We start from the raw sequence: 18882 nt of genomic DNA, 5'->3' as shown, positions 1-18882 counted from the left end.
TGTGTGTATGTGCAGTGCCTGCATGTGTGTATGTGCAGTGCCTGCATGTGTGTATGTATGTACAGTGCCTGCACGTATGTATGTGCAGTGCCTGCATGTGTGTATGTATGTGCAGTGCCTGCACGTATGTATGTGCAGCGCCTGTGGAGGCCAGATCCTGTCAACCTGAGTTACAGCGGATTGTGAGCCACCTCCCAATGTGGGAATTGAACCCAGGTCCTCTGGAAAAGCAATCAGTGCTCTCAGTCACGAGCCACCTTTCCAGTCCCTGCTCAAAAGCCAGGGCACTGCTCTTGTCTGTCTGTCTGTTCTGTTTAGATGAGAGGGGGTTTCTCTATAGAATTCTGTCTGTCTTGGAACTTGCTATGCAGACCAGGCTGGACCTGAATCACGGAGATCTTCCCAGGGCTGGGATTAAAGGTGTACACCACCAGATCCCACTGACTCCTATTGTTTGTACTTTTCTGGGGCCCTGGGATTGAGAATTGCCTCTAGAGGGAGGTGCTTGTTCTGGAGATAATTAGCATGGCTCCTCCATCCAACAGTGTATCTACAGGTGACATTTAAGGGGCCATGGCTGAGAGACGAGCACTGGCAGAAACAGCCAGGGTCACGCTCCCATTCCTGGGCCCGTAATGTTGTCTGCTTTGTGCTCCTTAGTGTGTGGGTGTGAAATACCCCCTCAGGCCCTGCAGGCTTGTGTCTGAATACTCAGTCCCTAGACTGTGTGTCTTCTCTGGGATTTCTCGAACTTTTAAGAAAGGGGTTAAGGTTGGTGACCCAGAGCTGGCTTTTGAGGAGGACCACATGGTTCCACTTATGGTCTGAGCTGTTCACCAAGCTTCTTAGATATGAAAGCCAGCACCTTCATGTAGTGGAAGTTTGGGTTTCTTTAAAAACTCAGTTATGTTATGTATATGTTTTTGTTTTAATCCCGAGTGTGGGATATAGGCTGCTTCTAGACTGTCCACAGCTGTTAACTATGTTTGCCTCCTGAAGGCTCGGAGAACTGAGTGATCTTTGCCAGTGGCAGACAGTTTAATCCTGAAGACTCTGAGAGGGTATAAATGCCAGAGCACTGAGAGGAACAGGAGTCAGAGGAGGAAAAAGGCTGCTGCTAGTTCATCCTGCTGCTGTTTGCTGCTTGCTGTACTGCTGGATATCCTGACTACGAAGACTGGACTTGCCCCAAGGAACTAAGTCTAAACTAAGTCCCCTTTCCCCATGAACCTTCTTTCTCTCCAACCTAGTGTTTGGGGGTTGAAGGGAGGTAGAGGTGTTTATTGCAATGCAAATAAAGTAGATAAAAGTTTGCCTACACCTTCACGTGCTTGTTATCACAGCCAGGCTGTTCCAGACACCATGCCTTCCCTGCCCTGTGAACTGAAACCTCCCTCCCTCTCATCACAGCAATGAGGATGCAAAGCTAATCCTGACATAAGAGAAGGGGTGCGGAGAACCCCTTTGTTTGCAAATACTTCCTCCCCCCTATAGTACCACTTCATGGGGGCTGGAGAATTTGCTCCGTGGTTAAGAGCACTTGTTGCTCTTGCCGAGGACCCAGGATGATCCCCAGCATCCATATCAGGGTTCACAACCATCTGTAACTCAAGTTCTAGGGGACCTGCCCTCTCTGGACCTCCTTGGGTATCAGACACACTCGTGTTCTACACACATATATGCAAGAAAAGACATCTTAAAAAAAAATTTCCTGCTTGGAGGGAGGAGGGAGGGTTGTAGGAACCAGTAAATTCAGAAAGCTACAAATTCAAAAGACCCCCTCCCCCAGGTTACGCAATCCATAAAGCATTGCTAAGAGAGAGGAGACTCTTTTAGAGCTGCCTGCAAGCTGTAATAGGGGCTCCCAGGATACAGCTTTCACGAGTCATCACCTGTGCTGAGGCAGATTTTCCAGTGAAGAAGTTGCCTTTGAGTGACCCATGCTCCTCAAAGTAAGCCCAAGAAACTCACTGGTTTCCCAGCCAGATTGGGTGGGGTCGTTTCTCCAGGCTGCCACCAGTGCCTTGTCTGGGGTGAACAGACACCTGTCCACATCACCCCATAAAAAGTTACACAACACCTTCACCTGCACAAATGCTGAGGGTCAGGCTGGCCCAGGGCTAGGGATTGTACTGTCGATCAGAAAATAAAGGTGTGAAAATGGTGAGGGGTGGTAACGGGCAGGGGTGGCGGTTGGCACATGTTCAGCTACTTCCACGTTTCCAGTGGTAGTGTGCAAGGCCTCACCTGGCCACCCAAAGAGACATGCCAAACAGGAGAGACGGCCCCACCAGTCTGACTAGGAGACCCGGGCCAGAGCGGGGAAAGACTGAGCTGGCTACTTTCTAGGCTAAGGGAACCTGAGTGTTCCGTGAGCAAAGCCCTTGCGTTGTGTCTGGCCTCACATACTCTGGAGGTGGTGGGTGTCTCTCCTCTATGGAATGGGCTTGATGAAGTGGTGCCCCTGGGAAAACAGGTCTGAGACACTGGTCAACATAAAACAAGATTAAATGTCAGGAAACACCTTCATGTTTCCTCGGTCTCTCTGCTCAGGACCAAGGCCAATGTCTGAGACAATGACAGCACTCAGGTCCTAAAGGCCCCGTGAGGAAGCGCGCTAGGGACGCTGGCACCTACGTAGGTGGGTGAATACTCCAGACATCTGTGCACAGGGGTCCACAAACACCTGTTCCTACTCCCACGTGCTCTGTGACATGCTGTATTTTAAAAAGACAAATGCAAGTACCCGCAGTCAGGGTCTGGGACTTCCTGACTTGCCACAGGTATCTCCACAAGCCCTCACACTGTATTAAAGAAGGATTTATTGGCACTGGGCCTAGCTGGGAGGGAGCTTGGCGTTTTAAGGACAGGTAGGGACACAGAGAAGTTGCATGGCCTGGGTGGGAAAGGCGGGGGGGGGGCAGTCGGCATTGGCTGGACTTTCTGGTCAAGATGCAGGGTGCACTGTGCGCAGAGTGGAAGGTACACGGTGCTGGGCTCAGGGTGCTGAGTGCACACTGTCGGTGTGACGGTTAACCTTACATTTGAAAGCTTAGACTGACTACGCTTGAGAAACCAAAAGCCAAAAAAGCCTAACATGTAAGCAAGGCCCTAGCTTGTTCGGGCTGTACGCTAGCAGGCCACTTCACTCTTCTCCAAGACACTGAAAACTATTCTTAAATTGACTGATCTTGTAAAATTTGCTGTTCTAGCAAATTTAGTCATAAGACTTACTGCTGTTTGTGCTTTCGTAATCAAACTTGTTTACTCTGCTCAAAAAGCGACTAGGACAACTGCAAGGCATGTATGTTAAAATTTAAGCTCCTGCCTACACGTAGGCAGAGCACACATTATCCTGTTTTTCGCCTTTACAAGTTCTGGGCTGATCTGGCTAGAAGCTGCAGCTTGGGCGCGCTCTCAGGTGCAGACCTGGTCCCAATCAGCCTGGGTACCAGTGTCTAAAATAAAAAGCCTCTTCTTAAAATTTATTCATGGTCATGGTGAATCTCTGAGCAGCTCCAAACCCGTAACAGTAGGGTGCACGGTGCACGGTGCACGGAGCAGAATGTGTGCCTGAGCTCCGGGACAGGGACTGGCTCTCTAGAAGGGGAACTCGCAGACGAAGTAGAGGCGCCGCTCACAGTCATGATCCCACCAGGTACCATCGTCCGAGGCCTGGGCCACGCAGTTCTCCAGGACGCCGCCATTGGGCTGATCCGGGCTGAATGGATGTGATGCCGCACTAGGCTGAGCACCGGACTCCAGGCTGGATGCGCGGTGCCAGGCGAAGAAGGACACGCGCTGGCCGTTCTCGAAAAGGTAGAGCCCTTCCGAGCGCCGGTCGTGCACCCCCAGCCACACCGGCCAGTTGTAGGGGGCGAGGGCAGCGCGTAGGTACCGGCCTAGCGCGTCCATCTGCTGGCGGTCCGCAGGCTGAGCTAGGCTCCCGCCCCGCGCCCTGCACCGCGCCTGCGCGGCCGCCTGTGTCTCGAAGTCTCGCGAGAGCAGGAAGCACTTGTGGCCAAGGCGCAGGCCCTTCAGGCAGCCTGTGTGTAGGGTGAGGCGGAGTCAGAACGTAGTGGGCAGGAGGGGGCGGAGCCAGAGCTAGGCCTTTAGGTGATCAATGAGGTGGAATCAAGGTTGCCAGAGTCAGGAGAGGGAGGAGCAAGTAGGGAGAGGGAGGAGCCAGAGCAGTCGAGCGGAGCCTGAGGGTAGAGGGCGGGATCAGATGAAGGCGGGTTAGATGAAGCGTGGCCAGTGAGGTGGAGGCAGGCCTACTGGGGGCGGCGCCAAAGCGCGGATGCCGGAGAGACCAAAGAAGCAGAGCCGGGGCTGCAGGGGGCGTCGCCACAGCGTTAGATGCTGACAGAGGGCAGAGTCAAAGTTAGAACTGCTGTGACCAGGAGGACCAAGACGGTGCTGCTGGAGGCGTGGCTAAAAGGAGAGAGCCCTTCAGTGGTCGAAACTATAATCAGGAGGAGCCAAAGCACCGAGGACAAAGAGGGCGTGGACAGTAGGAGGGGCTAGAACTTCATTGACCAATGAGGCCTGGCCAGGCTGTCAAGGGCAGGGCCAAAGCATTTGTAGGTGGAAAAAGGTGGGGCCAGGGAAGCCTTGTTAGAGCCGCAGAGTCTAATGAGGTGGAGCCAGGGCCTTTGGAGGGCGTGGCCACGGCGTAGGCGGTTCCAGACAATGGGTGGGGCTTTCAGGGTGTGGCACAGGTTGGAGCAGAGAGTCTCACCCACCTCACAATCTAGCTCCAGATGTGCCAACACACACCAGTTCTGTGTGGGTCTTCTGGTGTCCTGACACCCGTGGTCCCACCCAGGCCCTCTTGGTGCTGCAGAGACTCACCCTCCAAGCGGCCGTGCTCCTGCTCAGCACGGACCTGTGCCTCCTTCAGGGCTTGCACGGAGTCGCCGGTGTCTCTCGCAGCATTCCGCAGTTGCCGCAGCCCCTGGGTCAGCTCAACCACACGGGTGTCCAAACCGTGCAAACGGACGTGCAATTGGTGTAGGCCCGCATCCAGGCTAGCCAAGCGGCCCACTGTGAAGGGACAGAATGCTCAACTGGAGCCACAGTCAGGGGCCCTCAGAACATGGGAGGGCATGGCTCTCTAACTCCCAAGAGTGGGATGCATCCAGGCGATCTGGACCATGTAGATGAAGTTCAGTGGTTTGGGCTCTGGACAGGCACATCTCGGGGCCTGGGGCTCCTCTGATGTGCCTGGCCTCCGGATGGGTCAGTGATTGAAAGACAGGCCATCCTGGCTTCTGGATACTCACAGATGTAAGTGATGGCGTCCTCTGGTGTGGGAGAAGGGCTGGGGAAAGGACTGGGTCTAGAAGAAGGTGCTGTGGTGGTTTCCTCTTCCTCTTCTTCCGCTTGGGTCTCCTTGGTCCCCCAGACCCTTTTGCCTTCAGGATTTTCAGCAAGATTATCCTTATTTCCCACCTCAGGGGGCTGCCCTAGGGTCTCCTGTAGGTTCTGCAGAGAACGCATGTCAGTCTCCTTCCTACCTCCCCTCTCAGCGATTTCTCTGAACCCATTGCCCCATCTAAGCCCTGTTACTTCTTTTTGCCCATCTCTACAACCTTCACCCCAAGCCCACAGTGCCCCTCCAACACTCACCTTCAACATTAGTGACTCCCGCTCTCGCTCCTCCTCCAGGGCACCTCCCCAGCCTCCCTCCCACTCCCTCCCAGGACCCCTGGCTCCATGGCCAAAACCCAAAAGCTGAGGGACCACTAGGGCCCCCAAGAGCCAAGCTGCCTGCATCCAGCTGGGCTTCCAGCACCCAAACTAGTAGAGGTCAGAATGCCTGGGGTAGAAGTGGGGTGTCAGACTGGAGACTGTCCCAGGCCTGTGCACAGATCACCAGCCCCTTGATCCTCTTCCCTGCCAGGCTTTCTCTTCTGACTCCCCTCCTGGTCTGCTCTGTCTCAACTTTTGGTCTCCTCAGCTTCTCTTGGTGTGTCTCTCCGCCCCTCTTGGCTTCCAGGAGGCTCTGCCTCTGTGGCCGGAAACCTCCAACGTTCCAAAGCCTGATCCTGCCTTGGTCTCCCCACACCCAACCCTTGCTACTTTCCAGACTTCTGCCTCTCTTGCCACCCTTTTGCAAGTACAAGCACTTAGATGGACAGAAGAAAGATGGAGGTAGTTCTCCAGGGCATTCTTGATACTGGCAGGCTTCAGCCTTGGTCCAGGAGCCTTCTCAGAAAAAAGCAGGCCATGATAGGATGCTGCCTTTTGGCTCTCCCCTTCTCCCTGTCTTGGCCATTACCGAGGGGGCAGACTGCAGAGTATGCTGAGGTTGTTATTACCCTGTGGTCACCACTTACCACATCGCCTAGTGAAGGGACTCCTCTACCATTCCCAGGCTCCAGGGCTCTCCCAGCCCCCACCCAGATGGCCTATCCATGGCCCTCCCAGCCCTTGTGTGTGCCTGCTTGTGGGGACACGTGTGAGCAGCATGCATGTGTGTAGCTTGAAAGTGTAAGTCCGAGATTCTCCTGCAGGCCAGGCCCTGAGCAGGCTGACGGTGGGGTGGGAAGTGGTGGTGGGTCCCCCATCAAGGGAGAAGGAGGGGTTAACAGTCAGAGCAGGTATCTGCAGGAAGTATACCGAGCAAGCCCCAGGCTCTGAAGAGAGAACATTCTGCAAGCTGCCTCATCCCAGCCTAGACCACTGCAGTCCCCTCCCCTGCTCCCCCTCCTTCCACAGAGCCCCTCCAATCTGGGCTGCTTGCCTGCCGCAGCCAGAGCAATCCTTCCAAGCCATAAATCAGATCGCATTACTCCCCACGCCCCTGCTTCCTCACCTTCCCATCAGAAGCAGGAGAGAAGCCAAACCTGGGACCTCAGTCCTCAGTGCAGCATGCAGGGCTGGGGCCTGGGAGAGAACCATTTTCTGCAGTCACCCTCTCCTCTCACCCTCCTCCTCCTCTGTGTCCTCCCTAGCCTGTTCTGCCATCCGAACCCTTCCCTCAGCTCCTCGTTACTGGAGCTCCAGCTCCGACCGCCATGAAATGCTTTCCTGAAATGCCCTCTTTTCTTCTAGGTGTCATCCAACCGGTTTAGTCACCTTTGTCTCTTGCAAGGCATGGACTTGGGGGGACTTCTGCATCCCCTAGTCAAAACAGGGCTTCCTACCACCTAGTAGGTGCTCAGTTAAGCTGCTGAATAAGGCCACTGTTCTAGCAGAGTAACAACAGCTTCATCAAAGGCCTTAAAGACAGACTTTTGTGATAAGGTTGCACCTCAGTTCTCAAGGTGTCTGCCTGAGTGGAGGTGCTGAGGGCAGTGGGAGGACCCAAGCCAGGGAAGCAGGAGGCTGTGCCATGCCCACTGCATGCCAGACCCATGAGTCCTGCAGGGCTTTTCCAGCTTTAGTCCAGCAGATTCTGCCAATTGACAGAGATCTAGGGGCTCAGGCTCAGGCAAGGAGAAAGGGAAGAAGCTCAGAGAGGAGACATGGCAGCCCTGTGGAGGTCACGGGTGTGGCAGCATCTGGCGAAAGCTGCTGGCTCCACCAGGTGCCTCACATCTGCCCTCGCTGCTGAGAGCCCCAGGGGGGGGCTTCGGAAAGGAAAGGAACACACCAGTTTTCAAGAAAGCCTGGTGCACGGAGGGCAGTGTGACCTTGGGCAGCCTTCTGGCTACCTCAGAGCCTCTCGGATGCATGCTCGTCTGTAGCACAGAGGTCTCTCTCCGGAGGCTGGCGATCTCCGTGCAGTGCAGAAAGGCCTTGTAAACTGTAGCATGCTTCATAGCCACTCAGCGCTCTTGTCAACGCCAGCAGCTGTTCTCCATGGGCTCAGCTGCTCAGCACCTGGGGGGGGGGGGTGCATCAATATGAGGGCTTCTCTGAGCTGGGTACCAACTCCAGCTTATCTCAGGATGCCCCAGAGAGCCTGCAGCTGAGGAGGAACCCAGAAGCTACCTAGAGCTGCCCTCTGTGGATGCTGGTGTTTCCTAGTGGCCCTGGGGACGAGGCTGGGCAAAGAGGACCTCAGAGCTGAAGAGGGTCGAAGGATGCTGAATGAATCTGCCTTGCCTCTGAGAACGCACCCGGGGCTAACTACCTGCGCACAATTAGCTTTGTGTGCACATGTGTGTGAGATTGGAGGCGATGCAGGATGAATGAGGATCAGTGACCTCAGGCATGTTCTTTGGAACTCCGTAGCAGGCCAGGGGAGAAAGCCTCTGTGTCCTCCACCCTTGACATCACCTCTTTATAGCTGGGTGACTAGGGACAAATTACTTAGCCTCTCTGTGCTTCGGAGGAAAGAAGTCCCTGAACCTGCCACCTATCCTGTACTCAGGGATAGCTGCGGAGGAGGAGCTACGGGCAGGGTGTGCAGGGGAACAGGAACAAGCATTTGTGGTGGACAGGGGGGCGGTGAGCTTGCCAGGACAGCACACAAGGCTGATCTTCCGTGTGCTTCTTGTGGGCAGATCTGCAGTTGCAATCGGAGTATGATGTAGGTAAATCTTGCAGGGTGCTGTCCATATGCTGTGACCCGGTGTGACATCGTAACATGAAGCTAGGTGTGTGTCTCTGGTCATGTGTACTGGGCAAGCATGCCCTAAGGAGTAGGCAGCTGTGGTATGCGTGGTTGACAGGACCAGCCTGGGGGAAGGAACATGTAGCTATCTCAGGTACTTCCGTGTGTGTGGGCTTATATGAAAAGTTGTGTGAGTGTATGTGTCACACACACACATTTGGGGGCACAGGACAGGAATCTATAGCCCACAGCAACCGATTTGGGGATATACAGACACTGCAAATACAAGCAGCACCCCACCATGTGCAGAAAGGGTGGGAGCGCTATGGAAGAGGGGCTCCCCTGGGAGAAGCAGGACCCCGTGGGGATACGTGGGGATAAGCAGGGGTGGAGTCTGGGTTTGGGGGTGGGGCAGTGGAGATGAAGGGTGGAGGAGGGCGAGGGGAGGGGGCGGAGTTGCGTTGGGGGGGAGGATGGGCGAGGTTTGGGGGCGCAGGGAGGGGCGATATCTCTCTGCGGGCTCCCGGAGGGAGGGGAGAGGGCGGAGGGAGGGGAGGGAGGGAGAGAGAGGAGAGCAAGAGAGAGAGAGAGAGCGAGAGAGAGAGAGAGAGAGAGACCGGGTGAGGGAGAGACAGCGAGTGCGAGAGAGCGAGCCGGGTGGCTGTGGAGGCGCCGAGCAGGAGCAGGCGGCGGCGCGGCGGCCCCAGGCAGAGGAGGAGGAGGCAGAGCCGGCGGGAGCCGCGGCGCGCGTAGCCCGGCCGGACCCCAGCCCCGGGGCGGGCGAGGAGGGGCGCGCGGGCGCGGCAGATAGGGGGGCGCGCTGCGGATGGCCCGGCCCGGCCCGCGGGGGGGGTGAGGTCCGCGGCCCCCCCGCCCTCCCCCCGGCCCTCGCCCGCCCCCTCCCCGGCCCGCTCGCCCTCCGGGGCGGTGGGGCATGGCCTGAGGGTCCCCCGTCTCCGGGGGGGTGGGGGGTGGGGGGAGGGGGGAGGGGCCGCGGGCGCCGCCGACCGGGACTCAGCAGCCCCGCCAGGCAGGTAAGGGCATGGGGCACCACGGGGAGGTTCTGGGGTAGGGTGCAGTTCCGAGAGCTGGGGTTGCGGGAGAGGGCGGAGGCGCCCGGGATGTCCTTGGCCTGGCGCCGGCTCCGGCCTGGGTGTACATTTAGGGTGTGTGTGGGGGGAGTGCGGGTGTGGAAGGTAGCATGGCCCCTACGGGTGACATCAAATTGGGTTGCGACCCGGTCCCGAGTGCCCCGTCCCAGATCGCATCCTTGCTAGGAGGGTGTGCCCCATCCCCCACGTGCTGCGCCCCCTAAGCCGTACTGGTCTCCCAGGCTCTCCGTGGTCAAGACAGGGTCCTGGTCCCCGCCTCCCAACGCGGCTCCGCCACTCCCCTACTTCGCCCACCCCGGCGCACCTGGGCCCCTCCCCTAGGTTACCCTTGTCCCCAATACCTCCAAGCCCAGGGTCTGGGCCGGAGCCTCCTACGCCGCCTGGACCCGTCGCCCTTTCCAGGCGTCTCCAGGTCCTTCCCACCCGCGCCTCGCGTGCCCATCGCGCCTCCGGTTTCTTCTCCGCGGGCCGGCGCGCCCCTTCGGCTCCCGCCCCCAGTCCCGGCTCCCTCTCTCGACCCGGGCTCTCCCCTCCCCAGCCTCCTTGCTCCCGCCTTCCTCCACCTCCATTCATTCTTCCCGGGCCGGCTCCTGGCCAAGCCAGTCGGGCCCTGTCCCCCCGCAGCCTGGCAGGGCACCCCTCTCTCCCCTTTGCCAACCCCCCTCGCCGATTCCTCAACCCGTCTCGGTACCAGCTGCGTGCCAGCTATTCTTAGCCGCCGAGCTTTTGATTCATGCCGCCCCGGCGGAGTGTGCCCGCTCCCTCCCTCGAGGCCGGAGGGGGAGGGGCCCGAGCTGTCCTGGGTGTTGGGGCAGTGGAGCCCGCACTATGGGGGACCCGGCCCCTGCTGACCTTTCATCCCACCTGCCACCCCGTTCCCGCAGAGCTGGGACTGCAGGACATCAGCCAGGGTCAGCCGAGGGGGAGTGGCTGAGGTCACAGTGCCAGGTGGAATCTGCTGTAGGGCGGTCAGCGGACTGAGCTTCCAAGCCCCGCGGGTTGGGCAGCTATGCATGGTACCCGGGGCTGGGGGGCTTCGGAACTCGGTCCCCGCGAGGGGGAGGGGTCCTTAGCTCACGGTTAGACGCCTGCTCGCCTACAGTTCTTGGAACTCTCTTCCTTAAACATTTCGTCTTTCCTTCCCCAACCCTCCCCCCCCCAGCCCATCCCCACTCCCCCAAAGTCAGCAGTACCCTCCACTGCTTCCCATCTCCATGGCAACGGTGCAGGAGCCGGGCCTGGTGTGGGGTGGGAGGGACCAGACCAGACATTCTGCTTTCCGGTTCTAGAGTGGGGGGTGGGGGGTGGTGAACAGGAGAAGAGGACCGCATTTGGAAAGGAGCCGCCCCTCAGACGGCCACTTTGAGAGAGACGACCCTCCCCACCTCCTGGTCCCCCGTGTTGCTGCAGCTCACTCCTCAGCCCCCTCCCCAGCCACCCCACCCAATCCAACTCCTCGGTGGAGCCACCAGTACCAAACGGTGCCAACCCACCCACCCTGCCGTGCCAGTCCTGAAACACCCACAGGTCACCTGTAGCTGCCCACGCCCACTCAGGCCACCACAGCTTGTCATCTGGACGGTCCAGCCAGGGCCAGCCCCCCTATCCACCCACACACCCTCTTCACACGCCCCAGTGACCTCTCCTAGCTCCCTTGGGCACAGTTCAGGGAACTTCTCTCTTCCGAAAGTCCACCCCACTCGTGTCCCTCCCCCCCCCCCCCAGGGACAGCTCCCCCAGCAGTGGCCCTCCAAACATGTGGTCAGCCACACTTCAGTGAAGCCACCGGCTCTCGGGCACCTCCTGCTGCCCCAGGCTCAGAACTCACACCTCCACCTCACCTCTACTATGACAGGCAGCCTCAGCCTCCCTGGGGTGTAGAGGCCAGGCTCTGGCCAGGAGGGCAGGATGCCGGGGTGGACTGGTCCACCTGTCTGTCCTTAGCTAATTTTAGCTTCATTTTCTGTGGCTTGACAAAGTGGGCCAGTAGATCCCGCGGTGATTCTGTGATTTCTGGGACACACTGGGTCAGCCACAAAGTGGAGCGCAGGGGGGTGGGGACCGCAAGCAGGGCCAAGGACAGGGAGGAGATAGGTGCTGTAAGCTGTGGAGCTGCTGTGAGCTTAGCTGCGGAGGGCTGAGGGTGTGTCCAGCCTCCCGGGTGAAGGGAACAGGCTGCCGCTGTGTCTGCTCACTGAGTGGCCCCACAGTGACCATCACCCTTGCCTTGTCCAGCTGCCTGTGATGCTGCTGTTCCTCACTGCCCCGTGGCCCCACAATGACCCACAGCCCCGCGACCAGCGAGGACGAGGAACGCCACAGTGCCAGCGAGTGTCCCGAGGGGGCCTCAGAATCGGACAGCTCCCCAGACGGCCCAGGGAGAGGCCCCCAGGGGACTCGGGGCCGGGGCAGCGGAGCACCTGGTAACCTGGCCTCTACCCGAGGCCTCCAGGGACGCTCCATGTCTGTGCCCGACGACGCCCACTTCAGCATGATGGTTTTCAGGATTGGCATTCCTGACTTGCACCAGACGGTGAGTGCCTACTCACCTGCCAACTGACAGACACATGGACTATCTCCCCATCCCCGATCCCAGCTGCAGCTGGACTCTACTCCTTTTCCAACCTACCCTTGACCCCCAGACCCTTGACCCAACATAGCACTGGCCATCCTGTCTCCCACTAGAAATGCCTGCGCTTCAACCCCGATGCTACCATCTGGACAGCCAAGCAGCAAGTACTCTGTGCCCTGAGTGAGAGCCTACAGGATGTTCTCAACTATGGACTGTTCCAGCCGGCCACCTCAGGCCGGGATGCCAACTTCCTGGAGGAGGAGAGGCTGCTAAGAGAGTACCCCCAGTCCTTTGAGAAGGGGGTACCCTACCTGGAGGTGAGGCCACAGAACTCTTAACAGGAGTCACATCCACTCCAATTCCAGGAGAGCCCCCCACTAGGCTGTTCAAGACTTCCCGAGAACTCATAGGAGAGAGGTCCCCAGTCCGATCACAGCTGAGTTTTTGCCTCAGATGGTGTCCCTTTCTTTCCCTAAGCTTGTGCCGTCAACTAGTGAAGGAATCCGGCCTACAGTAGTAGTCATTCTAGAACATTCCATGTGTGTGAGGGGTCCATGTTTATTCTTACAAGGTAGGGGTTATAGCGCAATAGACCTTGGTGATCTGGCACTCTTGGAAAGGTCACCCTACCTAGGGCCGTTTCCATGTTAACCCTGAACTCATTCTGGGAGGATGGGAGGACTGTCAGCCATTACTCCCCAACAGAGAATCTGATAAGTCTGTGTCCCCTCATACCTTCCTCCTGGCCTCAGTTCCGCTACAAGACCCGAGTCTACAAACAGACCAATCTGGACGAGAAACAGCTGGCCAAATTGCACACGAAGGTGAGAGTGCCCTGCTGCCCCTGCACCCAGAGTGTCCTTTCCATCACCTTCTTTTCCAGTCTCTCCCCAGCAACCATCCCATCTGCCAGCCCTCAGTCGCACCAAATCCACCCTTTGACTGGAGGGTGCATCCTGCTTGGAGACACCATTTATCTCCATCATAACCCCCTCCCACTCCCCTCTATGGCCCCACCTGCCCAGACCAATGCCGTCTGTGCCCGGTGTGTGTGTGTGTGTGTGTGTGTGTGTGTGTGTGTGTGTGTGTGTGGTGGTGCATATATGGAGGCCTTATTTTTAATGCAGTCTTTCACTGCTCACCAGGCAGGCCAGACCACCTGCCTCCCCAGCACTGGGATGACAGGTGTGCGCCAACAACCCGGCTTTCTTAGGTGGATTCTGGCGTCTCACGGCTAGATAAAAAGCACTCTACTTGTAGCCCTTCAACCTGCTCTTTTGCTCTGCCTTCTCTACTCAGAAGCACTTAGGGCGCCTTTCCTACCCCTCACCAGCCAATTTCCTGCCTGGGTAGCATTCCATACACACCCCCAGTCCCCGTCCCATGCCTCCGTCAAGCACAGACTCTGCCCTTCCTTTCCAGCCACATTTGCCCTGTTGGGTCCTTTCCCTCCAGACGTGGGATGATGTCTCCCCTGTGTCTTCGCTAGTCCTCTAGGAGCTGCGAGGAAGTTGGGAAGCTGATGTAGCCTAATGGAAAGAAATTCCTCTCATCTGTTTCTTTCCCCAAAGCTTCTTTCTCCCACACCATTCACTCAACCCTTTCCTCCCCTGCATGCCTGCTCCCTCTCTACCTGGTCCATCCACTTTGGGAGCCAGTGGCCACGTGAGACTCCTTTGTACATGTGACAAGTGTAAATTGAGTCGCACTACAAAAACAGTACAAAAATCCCACGTGTGTGTGTGTGTGTGTGTGTGTGTGTGTGTGTGTGTGTGTGCATGTGAATTCAGGCACCCAAGGAAGCTAGAAAAATCAGATCCCCCTGGAGCTGGAGTTACCTGCCATTTGTTGGTGTAGGAACTGAACTCGGTTCCTCTGTAAGAGCAGCAAGCACTCTTAACAGCTAAGGCCTTTCTCCAGCCCTCATGATACCTTTTTAAAATGACATTTATTTATTTGTTTGTTTATTTATTATCGTGTGTGTCTGGTGGTGGGGTGGGGATGGCATGTCCATGTCATGGCTCATGTGTGGGGGTAGAGGATAATTGCTAGAACTCAGTTTTCTCCTCTCCTGTGTGTTCTGGGGACTCAAATCCAGGTTAGCAAGCCTGGCTACAAGCACCTTTACCACTGAGCCATCTCACCACCCATAGACCATGATATTTTAATTATCTTCTTGTGGCTAGTGTATCAAAACAGCAACATTAGGGATACATTTCTTTAAGAACACCTGTCATCAGGATAGATTTCAATGCAGTTCACAGTTTCCCTTTGTTTCGCTTAGGGTTTCTATTGCTGTGAAGAGACACCATGACCACAGCAACTCTTATAAGGGAAAACATTTAATTGGGCCTGGATTACAGTCTCAGAGGCTTTGTCCGTTAATGTCATGGTGAGAAGCATGGCAGCACACAGACAGACGTGGTGCTGGAGAGCTCTGCATCCAGATCAGCAGGCGTCAGGAACAGAGTGAGCCACTGAACCTGGCTTGAGCTTCTGAAACCTCACACTCCCAGCGACACACTTCCTCCAATAAGGCCACACCTACTCCAATAATGCCACTCCCTATGAGCCTTTGGGGGTCATTTTTATTCAAATTACTATACTCTTCTATTTGAGAATATTACTTTGGGAGGGGGACATTTCAAGACAGGGTTTCTCTGTGTAGCCTTGGCTGATTTGGACTGACCTCAGACTCACAGAGATCTTTTTGCCTCTGCCTTCCTGAAAGCTGAGGTTGCAGGCATGTGCTACCAGGCCCAGCTTAGAGTATTACTTTTAAGACAGGGTGTCACTGTGTAGTCCAGGTAGGCCTAGAACATACCATCCTCCTGCCCCTGCCCACTGAGTGCTGGGATGACTGACATGACCCACCACACCAGACCTCCTTTTGCCTTTGGAAAAGGCTGGCTGTGTACTTCCACTGTGTGGTGCTGTCTCTGATGGCTGCTTTCTTCACTCAATCTACTGGATCCCCCTGATGCCCCCGTCTTTCTTTGTACACGATTCAGACGGGGTTGAAGAAGTTCCTGGAATATGTGCAGCTTGGGACATCTGACAAGGTGGCGAGGCTGCTGGACAAGGGGCTGGACCCCAACTACCACGACTCAGATTCAGGAGGTAGGAAGGGGCACGGGGAGGAGCAGGGTTGGGCAGAGAGGCCAGGGACACCACCTCAATCCCAGAGGGTAAAGGACCAAAGGTTGTAGGGGGCTGAGCGAGGAGACCAGGGTGGAATCTAAAGATGGAGGCCAAAAATGCTGGAGGTGGTGGCAGAAGGCCTGCCTCTGAAGGTCTTCTCTTGCCCTTCAGAGACACCTTTGACCCTGGCGGCCCAGACCGAAGGCTCAGTAGAGGTGATTCGAACGCTGTGCCTGGGCGGGGCGCACATAGACTTCAGGGCCCGGGATGGCATGACAGCACTACACAAGGCCGCATGTGCTCGGCACTGCCTGGCACTCACGGTGAGGCTGCTGTAAACCCCAGATGGTGGGACCCCGTCTTCTTTCCCTTGTATTTCTCCAACCCCACTTCTGTTCAAAAGAATTCCCCTTCAGCCAGGCCTGACATAGATACCTGTAATGCTAGTCCTCAGGAATTTAAGACTGGCCAAGGTTACACGACACCCTATCTCATTGGTACCCCCCAACCCGAATAGTCCCTCTGTATCCACACCACAAAGTCTGTTTCCACACACTGACAAGTACATAGTTCCTGTTGTCAGTCTTCCTGATGCGCCCCCCCCCCCCCAGCTTAGTCTAGAAGCTGCTGGTGACTGAGCCTGGGTCCCCGAGCACTCAGAATGGCCTTCTTCCTTCTGCCCAGCCAGTGCCATCCTCCCTCTGCCCTTCCAAAGTACCTATCCGTAAGGGCTTTAGAACACAGAAAACGAGTCTCTGCTACTCAGAGAGAACACGTCCACACACCCTGGATTTGCCCCTCCAATTCATCCTTCTTAGCCCATCGCTTCACTTCCTAACACCTCATTCTCTCACAGGCAAATCCGGACCCTTCTCATACCTAAGACACAAAGCACACCTTCCAAAAACCAAGAGTGGAGGCATAAGCCCGGCATCTCAGCACTTGGGAGGTAGAGAAAGGAGCATGAGGCGTGTAAGGTCAACCTTGACTACGTAGTGAGTTTGAGGCTTGCAGGGTCATCATGAGACTCTCTCAGCAAAGAAACAAAATGTGCTTTCCCAAACAAATAAGGTCCATGTGCCCACAAAATGCACAGAACAATTAGTGTGCAGTTTTCTTTCCTGCATGTGTGTGTGAGTGTGTGTGTGTGTGTGTGTGTGTGTACATACAGTGCATGTGTGTATAACCCATGAGCAGGCGTATATAAATGTGGCAGCTATGGGATAACCTCAGCTGCCAGTTCTCGTGAACTAGCCGCCATATTTCTCCAGATGTGGCCTTCGCTCCCCTAGGTGTTCAGGGCTCCCCTGTTAGGCTAGGCTGGCTGACCAGCAGTGCCGGGGACACCCCTGTCTCCTCCTCTCCGGTGCTGAGATTGCAACTGCTGCCATTGTTTTTAACGTGGATCATTGAGATCAAGCCCAGATCTTCACGTGGGTATGACAGACACTTCACCGACTGAACCATCCACCTTCCAGCCCCTGCACGCAGTCTTATTTTAAAGTATTCTTTCTCTTCTGTCTACCAGGTCATCTGATCCCTCTTTAGGCATAAGTCAGGGTGGGCTGCTCTTAAAGACTGAGGCACAATTCAGTGAGGCACCCTTCTTTTCACAAACACTTGGCATGAAAAATTGCCATTTATTGCCAAAACCAATGGATATTCTTTATGTATGTGTGTACCTGAATGTGTGTGTATCTGTGTGTGTGTGTGTATCTCTGTGTGTGTATCTGTGTGTGTGTGTGTTGTCAGATCCTTTCTAACAAGTCCCTTAGCTACTGGCCACACCAGGCTGTTGAGATTTAAATTAATTAAAATGGAATAAAAGTAAAACCACATTTCCTTGGACTCACCAGCCACAGGGAGAGGCTCATCGCCCCCTGTGACCACCATATTGGATAACACTGCTGGAGACAGTTCACTGCGGTCAATACTTGCTCTTATACAGACTTAAATTCCTCCCCTCTCCTGTGCCCTTTCTCTTTGCCCTGCAGCCTCTACCCTCACGGAGGCTGGCTCGGATTTGCCCATGCTTGACTTCTCGAAGCTTCCTTCTGTGGGGGTCTGTGTAGAGCCCCCACACTTGGTCTGAGACATCCTTACACTTAGACCCATCCTTCCATCTGTCTTCCCTACAACCATGCTCGGGGATACCTTTCTGTGGCTCATCAAAAGTCAACCACTAGAGAAAGGTTGAGCTGAACGTCAGAGAGAGAGGGTCCTAGGGCGGCATCTGCCTTATCTTCTCATTGTTCTTAAGGGCTAGGACTACTGCATGCTGTGGACAGGGCCTGGCTCAAAGTCTACAAGACTGTCCGGGGGCTCAAAGGATGGTGCGGTCAGAGGAGTGCTTGCAGTGTAAGAATGAGAGTTTGAGTTCTCTCTCCAGAGCCCAAGCAGGAAAGCTGAGTGTGCTGGCATGTGCCTGTGATCTCAGTGCTTGGGAGGCGGGGGCAGGGCGATCCCTGGGCCTTGCTGGCCCGCTGTTCCCTCACATCGGCGAGCTCCAGGTGTCTCTCACTGAAGAGCAGCTCAGGAAGATACCTAGCACTGATTCCTAGCCTCCTCTGTATGCAACATCTGAGTGACACACGGACGCACACGCACACAAGCATTGGAGCAGAAACGGGACAGACACAAGCCTGTGTGAGTTCAAGGCTCACACCTCCCTACCGGCCCCTGAAAAGCTGCCTCCTGTCCTTTCTTCCTGAGTTGTCTGTCCCTCCTTAGGCACTTCTGGACCTTGGGGGTTCCCCCAACTACAAGGACCGCCGAGGGCTGACCCCCCTGTTCCACACAGCCATGGTGGGGGGAGACCCTCGCTGCTGCGAGTTACTTCTGTACAACAGGGCCCAGCTGGGCATTGCGGATGAGAACGGCTGGCAGGAAATCCACCAGGTACCCAGATTCGGTCCCGAGCACTGGGGAGAGCTTGGATACTCGGGCTTTGCAGCATCCAAGGTGCAAGGATACAAGAGAGTTGGGGAGTAAAATTAGCATGGTCCTCACAGAGGAGAAGGTGGAAAGGACTCCAGAAATAGACACATGGATGAGGTTGGTTGCCTGATTCACTTGAAGGACCAGCCTGGGTGTTTATACAGTGGAGTCACTGAATGCCTATCGTCAGGAAGCTAAAGTTCTGGGTCTCTGAACAGAAATAGGGGCAGGAAATAGAAGGGGATGTGGATGCAGAGATTCCTGAGCTCGAGGAAGAGGGCCTTGGGAGGACTCAGATGGGGTCTAATTAGGCCTATGACCTCCCTGTACCCCCAGGCCTGCCAACGAGGGCACTCTCAGCACCTGGAACACCTGCTCTTCTATGGGGCTGAGCCTGGAGCCCAAAATGCCTCAGGAAACACGGCCTTGCACATCTGTGCTCTCTACAACAAGGTCAGCCCAAGCAATATCCACCTGCCCCTTCAAAGGCACATGCTTCACACCAGCTCAAGCCCTCTCCACTCAAGCCTCCTATCTCTACAACCTCTCTCTGTTCATTCACCATTCCCACCCACCCATCCATCCATCTACCCATCCATCCATCCATCCATCCA

General features: G+C 56.0%; 2 protein-coding genes across 2 annotated transcripts in view; one reads left to right on the top strand and one right to left on the bottom strand.

The window, feature by feature from the left end:
- Positions 1 to 3459: 3459 nt before the first annotated feature.
- Positions 3460 to 5778, bottom strand: Clec11a (C-type lectin domain containing 11A). Its single transcript, XM_055613634.1, has 4 exons — positions 5632 to 5778; positions 5286 to 5487; positions 4855 to 5046; positions 3460 to 4046 (listed from the first exon to the last, which is right to left on the bottom strand). The coding sequence occupies exons 1-4, from the start codon at positions 5776 to 5778 to the stop codon at positions 3601 to 3603; spliced, it is 987 nt and encodes a 328-aa protein (XP_055469609.1). The 3' UTR covers positions 3460 to 3600.
- A 3697-nt stretch (positions 5779 to 9475) lies between these two features.
- Positions 9476 to 18882, top strand: part of Shank1 (SH3 and multiple ankyrin repeat domains 1) — a 48916-nt gene continuing 39509 nt past the window's right edge. Inside the window, 8 exon segments of the mRNA XM_055613632.1 lie at positions 9476 to 9540; positions 11854 to 12151; positions 12304 to 12507; positions 12943 to 13014; positions 15202 to 15310; positions 15503 to 15654; positions 18062 to 18229; positions 18605 to 18721. Coding sequence (XP_055469607.1) covers positions 11897 to 12151; positions 12304 to 12507; positions 12943 to 13014; positions 15202 to 15310; positions 15503 to 15654; positions 18062 to 18229; positions 18605 to 18721 — 1077 coding nt within the window. The 5' untranslated portion in view covers positions 9476 to 9540; positions 11854 to 11896.

Source organism: Psammomys obesus, unplaced genomic scaffold (genome assembly GCF_907164565.1).
Source record: "Psammomys obesus unplaced genomic scaffold, mPsaObe1.curated_primary_1811, whole genome shotgun sequence".
Taxonomy (NCBI): domain Eukaryota; kingdom Metazoa; phylum Chordata; class Mammalia; order Rodentia; family Muridae; genus Psammomys; species Psammomys obesus.
The sequence above is the reverse complement of the archived record's forward strand: the minus strand, read 5'-3'. Positions and strand labels throughout refer to the sequence as shown.